At 34.4% G+C, this 13,638-nt stretch overlaps 1 protein-coding gene across 1 annotated transcript in view; it reads right to left on the bottom strand.

Moving 5' to 3' along the window:
- Nucleotides 1–7,425: 7,425 nt before the first annotated feature.
- Nucleotides 7,426–13,638, bottom strand: part of LOC129238287 (uncharacterized) — an 88,105-nt gene continuing 81,892 nt past the window's right edge. Inside the window, exons 11-13 of the mRNA XM_054873325.1 lie at nt 12,154–12,245; nt 10,315–10,507; nt 7,426–8,489 (exon numbers count right to left, since the gene is read on the bottom strand). Of these exons, the coding sequence (XP_054729300.1) occupies nt 7,597–8,489; nt 10,315–10,507; nt 12,154–12,245 (1,178 nt within the window). The 3' untranslated portion in view covers nt 7,426–7,596. The remainder of the gene's footprint in view (nt 8,490–10,314; nt 10,508–12,153; nt 12,246–13,638) is intronic.

The following is a 13,638-nucleotide window of genomic DNA, read 5'->3' as shown; positions in this document are numbered from 1 at the left end:
CCAAGCCCACCTTTGACAGGCTTTTCAAGACTAACATACCATCAAAAAGAAAGTGGCAAACTCAAAGACCATGGACAAGAGGGGAAATACATTTTTACATGGATGGATCAAAGCTAGAAAATAAAGTAAGCTATGGAATTTTGTCAAAAGAATTAGAATTAGAATTAAATGTCCGACTTCAAGCCTACTGTAGCGTCTACCAGGCAGAAGTCTTAGTCATAAGGGAGGTAACTGAGAATTTGTTAATTTATTTTAGACTAGATTTATTATTTGGATTTATTTAGATGGACAAAAAATTAAATGAAAGATGAAGGGTTATTTTGATTATGTTATCATCGGGACAAAATACTGATGCAATCAAACTTCACACATTTTCAGTAGAGTCCACTAGACATCTTGCATATAAAAACAACAAAGATGCATAAAGATTAAAATCTCTTTTAAATTTACAGAACCTGCCTGGTTGATCATTCTGTGCGAATGTCAAGGAAATTAGTAATTGATGTTTGTGTATTTTCATTTTATGTTTCATTTTCATATCTTACATAAGTGTTATATAGTATGTACTAGTATTTAGTATTGATTTTATATTTATATTTGCGTATTTTCTTTTCATTATTTATTCTTGTTTCTAGTTTTAAATTTTAGCTTGATGAATTCCATAATCGCACCTTATTGTTTAAATTTTTGATAAAATTTCAGTCAGTGTTTTTAAATTGTTATGATAATTTATAATTCTCTTGTATAGTATTAAATTTTTTATCAAAGTTTTAGTTAAGATCGAAATGTACAAATTCTTTATACAAATAGTATTATATACATGTGTATGTGCTTATGGGTCGCTAAATGTACTGTATATGTATAAATGCATATTAAGTATTTGTTTGTATACGTTTAATTCGATTGTATGTCAATTTAGTATATTATTTTCAAATTCCTTCTGTTTATTTCTTCTCATCATTTCATTTCATATATGTACATCAAATATTTTGACAAAACTTTATTTATTCATACATATGTATTGATTAGGAGTTAAAATTTTCATTCATAAGTAATGTTAGTTTCATGTTTTTTTTTTTTGTTTCAAAACTCAATTCTATTGTGACTAGGTACCGTAAGTAAATACATTCCTGTATTTGTATTTGTATGAATAATTTTTTTTATATGTATGCTACGGTTCGTTAAAATAGTGGTATAACAGTAAAACCTGCCTAAGTTGGACACCTGCGATGTAGCATTTTCCATACTTTATTCATTTTATTTTAAAAAACTAACTAAAAAAATGTATACTGAATTTCATAGTTAAAAAAAAAAACATAAAAATTAACATCTCTAATTATGTTTTATTAAAGTAGTGTCTAGTTCAGTTTGTTTTAATTTGAATATGGTTATTTTTTGCTATAATTTTGTTTTAGCCTTAAAATTTCCAATAATAAAGTTGATTGATGTGCTGATATATAAACAATGACTTCATTGAAGCTTAACAAAGCTTCTCTTGCATTAGGAAGATTATAGTTTGCCTAGGTGGGCACACTGCATTATAAACTTACTGCATTACAAATAGCAGTAATCAGTAAAATTTTACTGATAATGAAGTTTAATTTGCATTACCAGTAAACTTTTACTGATTACTGAAAAAAATTGCAGTAAAAATATTTTTTTACTGATTACTGAAAAAAATTTGCAGTAAAAATATTTTTTTACTGATTACTGAAAAAAATTGCAGTAAAAATATTTTTTTACTGATTACTGAAGAAAAAGCAGTAAAAATATGTTTTTACTGATTACTGAAAAAAATTGCAGTAAAATTACTGATAATATAATTTGATTTGCATTATCAGTATAATATTTACTGTTTATGGGAAGTCAAAATGTAATACACTCTCATCACGAAATGCAATCATTTATGTACTCAATAATTCTTTCTTTTTTTTGGTTTCTCTTATTTTCTTTCTTTCCAAAGGTAAAAAATCCTTCAATTTAATTGAAATTTTATATATTTACATATTTTCTTACTGCACAGATGCACACAACTTTGGAATAAATGCAATAGACCGAAATCTGCAGAAGTAGTTAATGGAGTAATAAATGCGAGTTTAATAACTCCATGCATAACAAGGTGGAACTTGCTTTATGATTCCGTAAATAAGTTACTGGAGCACAAAACCAATTTAGCGGAATTGTGTTTCCGTTTAAAAATTCATACCATTCTCAGTGGTGAGCTTGAGTACTTAGAGGAATACGTAAAGCTTATGAGACCTATTGCAGAAGCAATCGACTTCCTTCAGGGTGAAAAGATGTATTTTGGTTATTTCATACCCACTATAGTGTCCTTAAGAATAAAAATGCGTCGTTTGGAGCCTAAAAGTTTTAAGTATTTAACCGAAAGTAGCAAAAAAATGCATGAAGCTTTGCTTAAAAGATTTGAAAAGTACTTCCTGATTCAGCCTGACGCTTGGCATGCTGTTATTGCCGCTATTTCTGTCCCTGATATTAAGTTGCGATTTGTGAAAACTCTTTTAGAAACAGCTAAAACGCAAACAGGAAGTTAAAAAAATGTTGAACACTTATGTGGTCAAGTATGGAAAAGTAGCCTGTGCCAAAACTCGTATTCTACCTCAACCCCCTCAAAAAATATTGTTTGACTTCGGGGATGAAGTAATGGTAAACTTTTTACACTTGGTTTTCAATTAAATATTTGTTTTACGCATATATTTACTTAAATAGATATTAGAATACAATGTGGTTCCACTGACTCGGAAAATTATCTTCAAGAAACGCTCTTATACCTGGCCGAACGAGAAGAAACAACAAGTTGCCTAAATAAATATCAGGCTATTAAAAACGTATTTTTAAAATATAATACCCCATTACCGTCATCTGCACCTGTAGAACGGTTGTTTTCATTCGCTGGAATTGTAAATCGGTCCAGAAGGCAAAAACTCAGCGATGCAAATTTTGAAATGCTTGTGTTAAGAAAGGCTAATAGCTAATAGCAAATCAAATTATATTAACAGTATTTTTACTGCAATTTTTTTCAGTAATCAGTAAAAAAATATTTTTACTGAAATTTTTTTTCAGTAATCAGTAAAAAAATATTTTTACTGCAATTTTTTTCAGTAATCAGTAAAAAAATATTTTTACTGCAAATTTTTTCAGTAATCATTAAAAAATATTTTTACTGAAATTTTTTTCAGTAATCAGTAAAAGTTTACTGGTAATGAAAATTAAATTGCAATATCAGTAAAATATTATATTTACTGCATTTTTACTGTTACTGCAAAGTGCCCACCTATGATAGTTTGCACATATTAGTTTTGATTCCTCTACCACGTTTTCAAATAAAGTTTCTTGATAGTGGGTAATTATTCTCACGCATATCTATCGCCTTTTCCATATTTTTCACATCTACATATGTTAATTTATTTCGAATTTCTTCAGATAGTTGTGATTTACCAAACTTTCATAATTCAAATCTTCTTGCGATTGAACTTCCGGTAAACTATAATCAGCATGCCGAAAGCAAATTCTTAACACAATTGGGTCTAGTTCAGAAGGACACCACCCATCGAAAAGCATCCAGAATACCATTTTTTCGATAATTCACTCGCTGTATAGCATTCATCGAGGTGTACTATCAGAGATTTTTTATCTACATTTTGTTCTACATTCTGAATAACTCCATGGTCGAGCAGTTACATTTCTGTAGTAAGGTTTGGCGGCAGGAATTTTACAAACACGTTTGAATATTCATTAATTAAATGGAGCTGAGCCACTTACGAAAAATAATACTCGTGTCGTGTTTACGATTTTATTTTCGCGAAATCCCCGTGGCTTCGCTGCTTCACCTATGACTTTAGCATTAACTTTTCTCAGTCTTTCTTTTGTCAGTTTACCTCCGTTAGAAGCTGCCAGTTTCGTAACGAGACTTCGATTTGGCAATTGAAAATAAATATTCCACTGATCCTGAAAGTGTTTGCATGATTTCTTTATAACATGAAACAGTTTCAGATCTACATTAGCTCCTTCACTACTCAAGGCCTCTAACCACCAATTGCTTGCTTTACAGAGTTCCACTTGTTACTCAGAAGCAAACAACTTAGCCTTTTCTTGAATTATTGGGCCAGTGGCAGGAGTATTCTTAGACCTGCATTTTTTCGAAAAAAAAATATTTTCACGATTTCATTTGTTCAAAATCAGTTTATTATTTTGAGTTCCACATCGGGATTGTTTTCCAATGCTTTACAAACATGTTCCTTTTTATTCTTAATATTTGCGATTGTTGATTTGGAAACTTCATCGTTGTTTTTCTGTCAATTTTGTATAGACAGGCTTTTATTAGATGGCTTGCAAATCCATGAAATTCAACGCATGCATATGTATGTACTATGTGTATGATACATTTGTGGTGTGCGCCTTGATGTTTTTCCACAAATGGAGGGATCTACTGCGCTATTAGAAAAAAAACTTTTTTCTATCATTTGATGTTTCGTGCACGGAAATTGTAACTTTAGTGCATCAACCCATTCGGTTACGACGGCCGCAATTTTTTTAATATTCATGTATTGTCCAACACAAAAAGGGATTTTAAATCTACTGTTGTATGATACAAACTAAGAAGAATCTCGTGGTAAATATATAGTGTACAAATTAAACGAGGTACATTATAATGGTATCCAACTTTATAGGTTTTACTGTATACAGTAGTTTTATTAATATTCGTTCGCAGTTTTGGAGTTTCTATTAATACAATTTTTTTGTTAGTATTATTAGATGATTTAAATTCGTGTCATTACAGTAAAATTTCTTTAAGTCGGCGTAATATTACCAAAACAGGTAAAATATATTAGTTACGTTTTGATTATTACTGGTATTGATATTAACTAAGATGATCCAACAATAAAGTTTGGAGAACAAAAACATCTGTAACTCTCTGTTTATTCTGCGGCAGGAGCGGATACAGTAATTTGAGAATTTTCATTTATTCTGTCAACCATAATATTTGATTGATTCGTGCAAGCAAAGTAAAACGTATACATCGAGTTTTATGGATCACATTGTTTTAGTTTGGCCTTCAAGCCACCTCGCCCAGAACTCGTTAGAAACTATCAAGATATTACAAAATGTTTCTAATTATTCTCAGATGCAAAGTATTCTGAAGGAAAAATTTTCAAAAATGATAACGTGAGTAAAAGTCTGTATGTGTTATAACATAAGCTCAGTGTCATTTCATATTGCATGTTTCGAACTTCAATTTGCTGTCGTTGAAAAGGAAAGTAATACTTCACAAATGGTTTCTCACCTTTGGACGTCGATTTCAAATAAGTAGTTTTAAATCTCCTGCCTTTAATGTACTCCGTTGATTCCATAGTTTTGAAGTTTATATTTCAACATACATACCTACCTATACGAAAGCCAAGGAATTATCTGATTATGCTTTAATCAATCTAGAATCAAATTTTATATGACGAGTTCTAATGATATAAGCGAGTTAAGTAGATAGTAGCACAGAATTATTAAGTACTAAAATCTTAAGAACTCTTTTAAATTGAACAAAGAGAAGCCTTCAATGACTTAGATGGGCATACTGTGGTGGGTTTGGCTTTAACCGGTGCAATTAAAAAAAGGGTCTTTCAAAAGTAACGCGTAGGTGTTAGCAGTGAATAATTCCTAGACGGTAGCTTTATTTATGCCAGTTTTAACACTTATGAAGTAGACTGATGCTTAATTTTAACTTGAATACTTACACTGGACGTTCTGTTGAGAATATTGCGCAAAGTGTTGCTGAACAACCTCCAACATCGATACCTCGACGTTCTCAACAATTATGTATTCTTTTTTGCATCCTTCCAAAGTTCAATTAACATATTTGTGGGGTTTTTTGAAAACTAAAGTCGTGAATAAGCCAACAACGAGCCAGAGCTGAAACACACCTTTCGGATTCAGATTGCTGAACTCAAAGCGATAATGTGTGAGCGAGTCCTTGAAAATTCTAATTATCGTGTGACAGCTTGTAGACGTCCCCATGGTGGATATTTAAACGATGTTATTTTTCACATATAGTTGTAAAAAACCGTATTTTGAATAAAAATAGTGAAAGAATTCGAATTTTTACATGTTTTATCTTAAAATAAAACCTACTTGCGTCTTTTAAAAAACTCTTTATATAAAATTATATTATGCATGAGTGCCTCTTAAGACGGCAGACAAGCTATGGGTTATGTGAACGTTGTACATAGAAACTTCTCTTTCTCAACTTTAGTCCATCTATTATATTAGCTTCGGATAGCATTTTCGCCTTTATGAAAAAAAAGTGATGTAAAGTTTTAAATGTAAAAGAGAATACAAAAAATAAAAAGAAATCTTGGGAAATAATTGGCTTATTTCCTTTCTTGAGAGAACTGATCTAAGAAAGTTAGTTACGAGCTAACTAGTATTGAAAACACGCTTAAGAAGTAGTTGAATTTGTTATTGCTTTCTCATCAGCGAATCGGAAGCAGCTTATAACTTCTACTCAAATATGAACGAGACGTTATCAATAAAACGGTCCGCGGATGACATATGGCAAAAATAAATTTTTTGTTTTTTGGTAGGACTGTTATAAGCTTACATGGCAAATTTCAGCGTGATATGTCACATAGTTTGTTTTCTGTGTTACTGTAAACAAGTCAAGCTCGAGTGTGTTCTTCGAATTCTCTTTTATGATTTCAATTGTCTCAAAATGTTTTCCACGGAGCGGCAACTTGAGCTTGGGAAACAGGAAAAAGTCACATGGAGCCATATCAGGCGAATACGGTGCTTGCGGAACGATATTAACATTATTTTTGTTCAAATAATCGCGAACAAGACGTGATGTGTGAGCTGGTGCATTATCGTGATGCAAGAACCATGACTTGTTGTCCCACAATTCCTTCCTTTTAAGACGAATGTTCTCGCGCAAACGCTTTAAAATGTCTAAATAATATTCAGCGTTAACCGATCGACCTTGCGGAAGGAACTCCGAGTGCACCACACCTTCGTAATCGAAAAAAACAGTCAGCATAACCTTAATTTTTGAGCGACTTTGGCGTGGTTTTTTGGGTTGATGTACGGCCCTCTTTGAACAACATTTTTAAGGCGTCTGAAGCCGCAATTTTGTTGGAATAACAAAATTTCAAACAAATTCTTTGTTCAACTTGAATTTCCATCGTTAAATTCGAAGAACACACTCGAGCTTGATTTGTTTACAGTAGCACAGAAAACAAACTATGTGACATATCACGCTGAAATTTGTATTATAACAGTCCTACTAAAAAACAAAAAAATTATTTTTGCCATATGTCATCCACGGACCGTTTTATTGATAACGGCTCGTTCATATTTGAGTAGAAGGTATTCGTCTAGTACAGTTTTAGGTGTAAAAATGTGGTGGAAAATCTCGGTGTAGTACAGATTCCAGAACTCCAGTGAGAGTTCTATCACTCAAGGACGAAACTCCGGAGTTGGTTTTTAGCTTAGAGATTCTACATGTCACTATTCTGACTTATACTCGTATTACAATTCAATTCAAATTAATTTCTCTACTATCTTTTCATTGATTGCTTCTTTCCTTTACTTTTATATAACAAAAAGGTCACTACAACTTGAGGAGTTCCGACGTCGCATATTTACCGCCTTTTTGAACTTCAACACCGATGACAGGAAAACTTTTGTTCGATTCGTTAATTTGGATACAGTTTTGCGATTTCCTTCATCTAGCAAGTGATCATTACTTTCCGCATAATTTGCATGGCTTGCATCATCGCTAACATAACGCCTTCCCCTCGTTAAAGCACTGATAGCACCACTTACAGCGCCACCACCATAAAAGCGGCGACTCTTCGGCGATGAATTTAAACTATTTTTGCCGCCCGATATAAGTAAATCAAATTTACTTAAAGGGTGTGCTTGCTGCTGTTGCTTGAATAATGTTGGATGCCGCTGTGACTCTTCTTCATCTTCTAACTCACTCTCACCCATCTTGAGAATACTTTCCAGATTGAGAGCACGTTTATTGGAGCGTTGATGTATATAATTTGTCGTGGAAGTTGGCTTTGTTACTATCCCTATTGAACAGACACTTTTGCTGACGGTATGCTCACTACTTGGGCCCTTACTCTCAGTGGTAGTTGGTTGATGATTTTCATTGATGATGTCGCCGCTTTTGCAATCATTCCCCGCCTTAATTTCACTGAAGCCTTTGTTTACATTCTCTGTTGCATCATCGTCAGGGTGATACATAGACACTTGACGCACCATGCGACGTGGTGCAATATGCATTTGTCGATGTTTTTGTATTGCGCTTTGTAGACTGAGACGTTGACGATCACGTTCGCTGAGGTTGCGTATGCGCTGTGGATTTAGTTTCGCCTGTGCAACAATTCCGACAAGTAGTTCGTTGACGTTGTGATCTAGGCCGGAAGAGGTTTCAATGAACTTGCAGCATATTTCTTTGGCCAGTTTCCGACCAACTAGAAATAAGAGAAATATGAAGAAGTAATATTAAAATAGATACATTTCTATATCCATCTAAGGACAGGTTACAGGACAAACGGATAGACCGATTCTCATGAAATTCTCGGCATAAATATTAGGTGCACAATTAAGTTTCCGCTGTTTGTTAATAGCTGCCGCCAGCAGTGTGTACTAGTCGATTACTAACATAACCTAAACGACATAAACCAAGCTTAGACACATGGTAAACAAACTGCTTCGACACATTTTGTTTTTTTTTGTGTCATATACTTTTGGTTTTGTGAAAATGTCTGATTTTGTGCCGAATAATCGTCCGTGGCCGAATGGGTTGGTGCGTGACTACCATTCGGAATTGAGAGAGAGAACGTCGGTTCGAATCTCGGTGAAAGATAAAAAAATTAAGAAAAAAGTTTTTTCTAATAGCGGTCGCCCCTCGGCAGGCAATGGTAAACCTCCGAGTGTATTTCTGCCATGAAAAAACTCCTCATAAAAAATATCTGCCGTTCGGAGTCGGCTTGAAACTGTAGGTCCCTCCATTTTGTGGAATAACATCAAGACGCACACGACAAATAGGAGGAGGAGCTCGGCCAAACACCCAAAAAGGGTATAAGCGTCAATTATATATATATATACATATATATATATAAATCAGTTAAGTGTACGGAGTCTCATCCCAAGTATTTTTCGCTTTAAAAATATATGCGATCGCCACGTGAGATGCCTGTATAGCAGAATACCTAAATATTTGGTATTCTTTAGAGATTCGGCAGGGCATGAACAATAGTGAAGCGTGAAAGTAATCTGCATAGATTTGGTTTCGCTAGCTTTTATACGCCAGGTTTACAACCAGGAACTAATATTACTGAGGTTTTCTTGTAACATAAGTCGTAAGAAGCATATGAGTCAAAGTCAACTAGGGAAGGGGAAAACTAGTCTTGAAAAAAGACTGCATTAAATCTGAAGAGTTTAGTATCAACTGTCAAGAATGGTTGCGGCAACTGGAGTTGGAAGAATAACATTTATTGAAGGTAGCATGAATCGTATACAAATCTTTACTGTAACATACAATAATTTGAAACTGTCGGTGCATAGTTTGGAGCTTGATGTAGGGCGGACCTTTCAGCAAGATAACATTCGAAAACACACATTACCATTATTATTATTACATTAATTAGTTGCAGGCTAAAAGTGGACCAACTAAACATGAAAAAGCAACAATATCTGGGATTCATTAAAGTTTTCACAATAAAGTAAGTTATAATTGTACTGTATGTAGACTATTGTCAACGTAGTTTTTGCGTTTTCCTCCCATAACTTTGTTATTTTGTGCTAAGTAATGGGTTTGTTAATAATGGACTGTAATTAGAAAAAGGTTTAAAATAAAACACATTTTTCAATAAACTCTTTGGACTTTGAAATAAATTGTAATAGAGGGTGTATGCAGACTTTGGTTCATCGCTGTATGTGTTATCCCCTCCAAAGTTTAGCGAAAGACAGTTAGGTGGTTCACAAGGTGTTGTAACTGTCCTATTGTCATTGTATGTAGTAAAATTTTCGCCGGTTATACGCAACATTGCGAATCCCCTTACTAGCATTGACTGTACTGCTGATTTGTGGCAATGCTGAGCGTGTTGCCACTTTTTATATATGTATTTGTTACATTTACTTAGAATGATAAATCGCACATTTAGCAACGCTTTAGCTTTAGGTAAGAACCCTTCACTATCAAACTGTTTTAGCTGTTGATTTCAAATACCCTTTTCCAAGTCTACACCGATTACAAAATCATTAAATTATTCTCCCCTTCTACTCAGTACTTACTTTGCCGATTCACTTCCCGATGTCGCTCCAGATCTGTTTTGTTTCCCACCAAAATAGCGCCACGTGTCAGCAACATTTCATGTTCTTTCAAATACTGTAAAACCTTCTCTGCCGCCTTGAAGGAATTTCGATCCACCACTGAATATACAACGACAAATAAGTCAATGTTGTAAGTCGAACAAAAGGCTTCCGTCTGCACAATATAAAAATCAAGTCGAAAGAGAAAATCGAATTTGATAACAAGAATGATCCGAAGGAAAAGGCAATGGTTAGTTGAAAAATCATATTGTTATTAAGTAATGCCAGAAAAATTGTACACCTTCTGCAACAACCACAAAATTCACCAATGTGCTAATGGCAGTTTATTTTAACTAGCTGAGAGCAGTAGCATATGCTCATGTCATGCGCTGTATGAGAAGGTACTAGTGCTTTCAGTATATGAATGTAATGTGCAGAGAACGTACATATGTATAAGTATACGAGGTGTGTTCAAAAAATAAGGCTGCTTAAAAGGGCCATATCTGGTGACGAATCATGAGTATTTGGTTATGACATCGAAACCAAATCCCAATCGTTTTAATGGCAGAGTCCAGGAGAGCCAACAATCGATAGCAGAAAATCGCCGAACTCCCTTAACACTTATCTTATTTATGGCTTTCACAAACAAACTAAATATGCTATGTTGCTAAAACCGTGAACATATCTTCGAGACGAGTGTACCAACATAAAAAAGAATAGAAATTTCTATAATCGAATAATAATCGAAAGTTGCATATACGTAGCCCGCGCAATTTTTAAATTCACCTTATTTTTTTAACACACCTCGTATTGTATAGTGAAAGTTCTCTGCATATGCCTGTACCTATGGCACAGAGCGGTAACTCGACAATGCGATGCTGACATTGAGGTAATAGTCTGGTCAAATACTCCTTTTTTATAGATATTTTGTGGGAATTTTTTTTTTAAGAAAATAAAGTACGATCGTTTTAATTTTATAGTATGTTTTTATTGATATCAAATAGTATACAAAACAATTTTTGTTTTTTACATATTTTTCTGTAGTAGTGTGGCACCAAAGTAAGCGTCTTAAAAAATAAGAGGTTGTCTGTAAAGTCGGTTTACTGACGATAGTTTAACGTGACAACGTCATAAGAAAATACTGATGTAATGGTTACAATTTTCAAAACAACATTTTAATTTTATTTGTTTAGATAATATATATAGAAAAGGAGGTAAATGGAATCGCAATGGAATTGATCAAGTTACATCTACACAAACGTGAAAAATTACGAAACATTTATCGAATTCATGAAAGATATGTTGAATTTCGATTGTGCATCAGACGTTAATAAGTCAACAACACTAAGAAGTACCATCATCGATTTGACTTTTTCAAGACACATTACACTCGAAACACTCCCTTTCATTTCCTACTTTTCCTATCATCCACACTACAGTCTGATTTCCACCCGAATAAACATACCTTTTTTTCCAAAAACTCTGCCATTTTATTATTTTTCAAAAATATTTTCCCATTGTAGCATTTGCCAGAGTGACAAGCCTACAGAATAATAATCAGCTTAACTTTTTCGTTTCAGATGTCCTGAAGAGCCAAAATCCTGTTGACAAGCAACCTATTTTTTTTAAGACGCTTACTTTGGTGCCACACTACTACAAAAAAATAAATAAAAACAAATTGTTTTTGTATACTATTTGATGTCAATAATAACATACTATAAAAAAAATTCCTAAGAAATATCTATAAAAAATGAGTATTTGACCAGACTACTACCTTAAATAACAGTAGACGGCAAACGGTTTGTTTGTTGAGTTACTTACCGACATTTCACATGCAGGATGATCGATGATTTCCAAGTCCGTCTCGATTCCGTCAACAAGTACTGATACCGTTTTTTGGCCGTAATCGTCGTCTGTAAGGAGGGAGACCGATATGAAAAAATAAGTAAAAGTGAGTTACAAAGTGAATAATCTTAGATGTCTAAAGTTTGGAAGTTGAAAAATGGTAAAAATTGAAAGGTGATGCACAAAGCCTAGTCGCAATATTTTTAGATAAAAATATATAGATCATTTCGTTTTTAGGTATTCCTAAAAAATTACAGCTGTATGGATATCAACAAACAGGCATCTTCGGAGAGAGTTTGCATGTTTGGAGTCTTTGCTTGCAATGGTTTCATTTTAAAAATATACATTCACAATTTAATTACTGTAATCGTATGAATGTTTCTGCAATGAGCTTAATACCGATAAATTTGTTTTTAACAATTACTAACATTTGTCGTTAAATTATCGATTACCTTAATTGGCCCACTCCTGCTTTGGTACCTGCTACGGCAGGCACATTGACTCGGTGCAGGAATTTACTCGGATCTTAAGACGGATCCAAACATCAGGAGGAATTGTCGTGCAAACGGTAACTCAACCTGATGTCTGGTACCGCTTGAAAACGATGACCAAGAGCGGCCACCTCCTAATCCAGGGTGATATATGTCACCTTGCCCATTGGATGAGTTGTTGGGCAGCCAGGAGGTAAATTCGGCTGTATTTTAACCGCGCTTCCTCAACACCGGGGCGAATTGAGGAGTAATTGTGGCCTTACCGCGGTAAGTGGTGCTGGCGCGGTGGACCTTTGAGGTCCCCAAAAAATTTGAAGACTGCCGAGCTTGCCTTGTCAAACAGGCGGTTGTACGAACAAAATTTACAAAACTGAAAAACCAAATATAAAAAACAGACAAAAACAATACGAACAACTATAACAAAAAGGGCAGGAAGAAGCTGGGCAAACATCTTCTCGCGGGGCTTTCAGAGGCGGAAGTGTCGCTTTTCAAACACGCCCGTGAGGATGATGAACTATCCACCAGCCGTGGGTTATACAGTCCTAGATGCTGAGATAGCGAGTAGGCCAGTCACCACAGACTTAGCATCTGAAACAGTAAAGCTGGGAGACTCTCGAAGAGAAGCATTAACCAACATCGTTGTCGTTGCTACCTAGCACAAGGCTGGACACTGGTCGAGTTAGTAATCAACCGGAGTTGTCCCAGCAGCGAGATGGGCAGACATCTCCAGCAAGCAGGAGCCACAAACCTCTTTGGCACTCAGAGTCCGGGTAGGGTTACCGTACACTTTTCCCAATCCATTTTTCCCAAAAGTCATTTTTCCCAAAACTTTTGTTCCCAATAAAATAACTCCCAAACCAATTTTCCCAAAACCATTTTTCCCAATTCAATTAAAATCCTATTTTTCCCAAACTTGTTTTTTTTTTGCGCAGAACTTCTTTTCGCGTGGGCGGCCTTCGGCCGCGCTTCA

The sequence above is a fragment of the Anastrepha obliqua genome, chromosome 2 (assembly GCF_027943255.1).
Source record: "Anastrepha obliqua isolate idAnaObli1 chromosome 2, idAnaObli1_1.0, whole genome shotgun sequence".
Lineage (NCBI taxonomy): Eukaryota > Metazoa > Arthropoda > Insecta > Diptera > Tephritidae > Anastrepha > Anastrepha obliqua.
The sequence above is the reverse complement of the archived record's forward strand: the minus strand, read 5'-3'. Positions and strand labels throughout refer to the sequence as shown.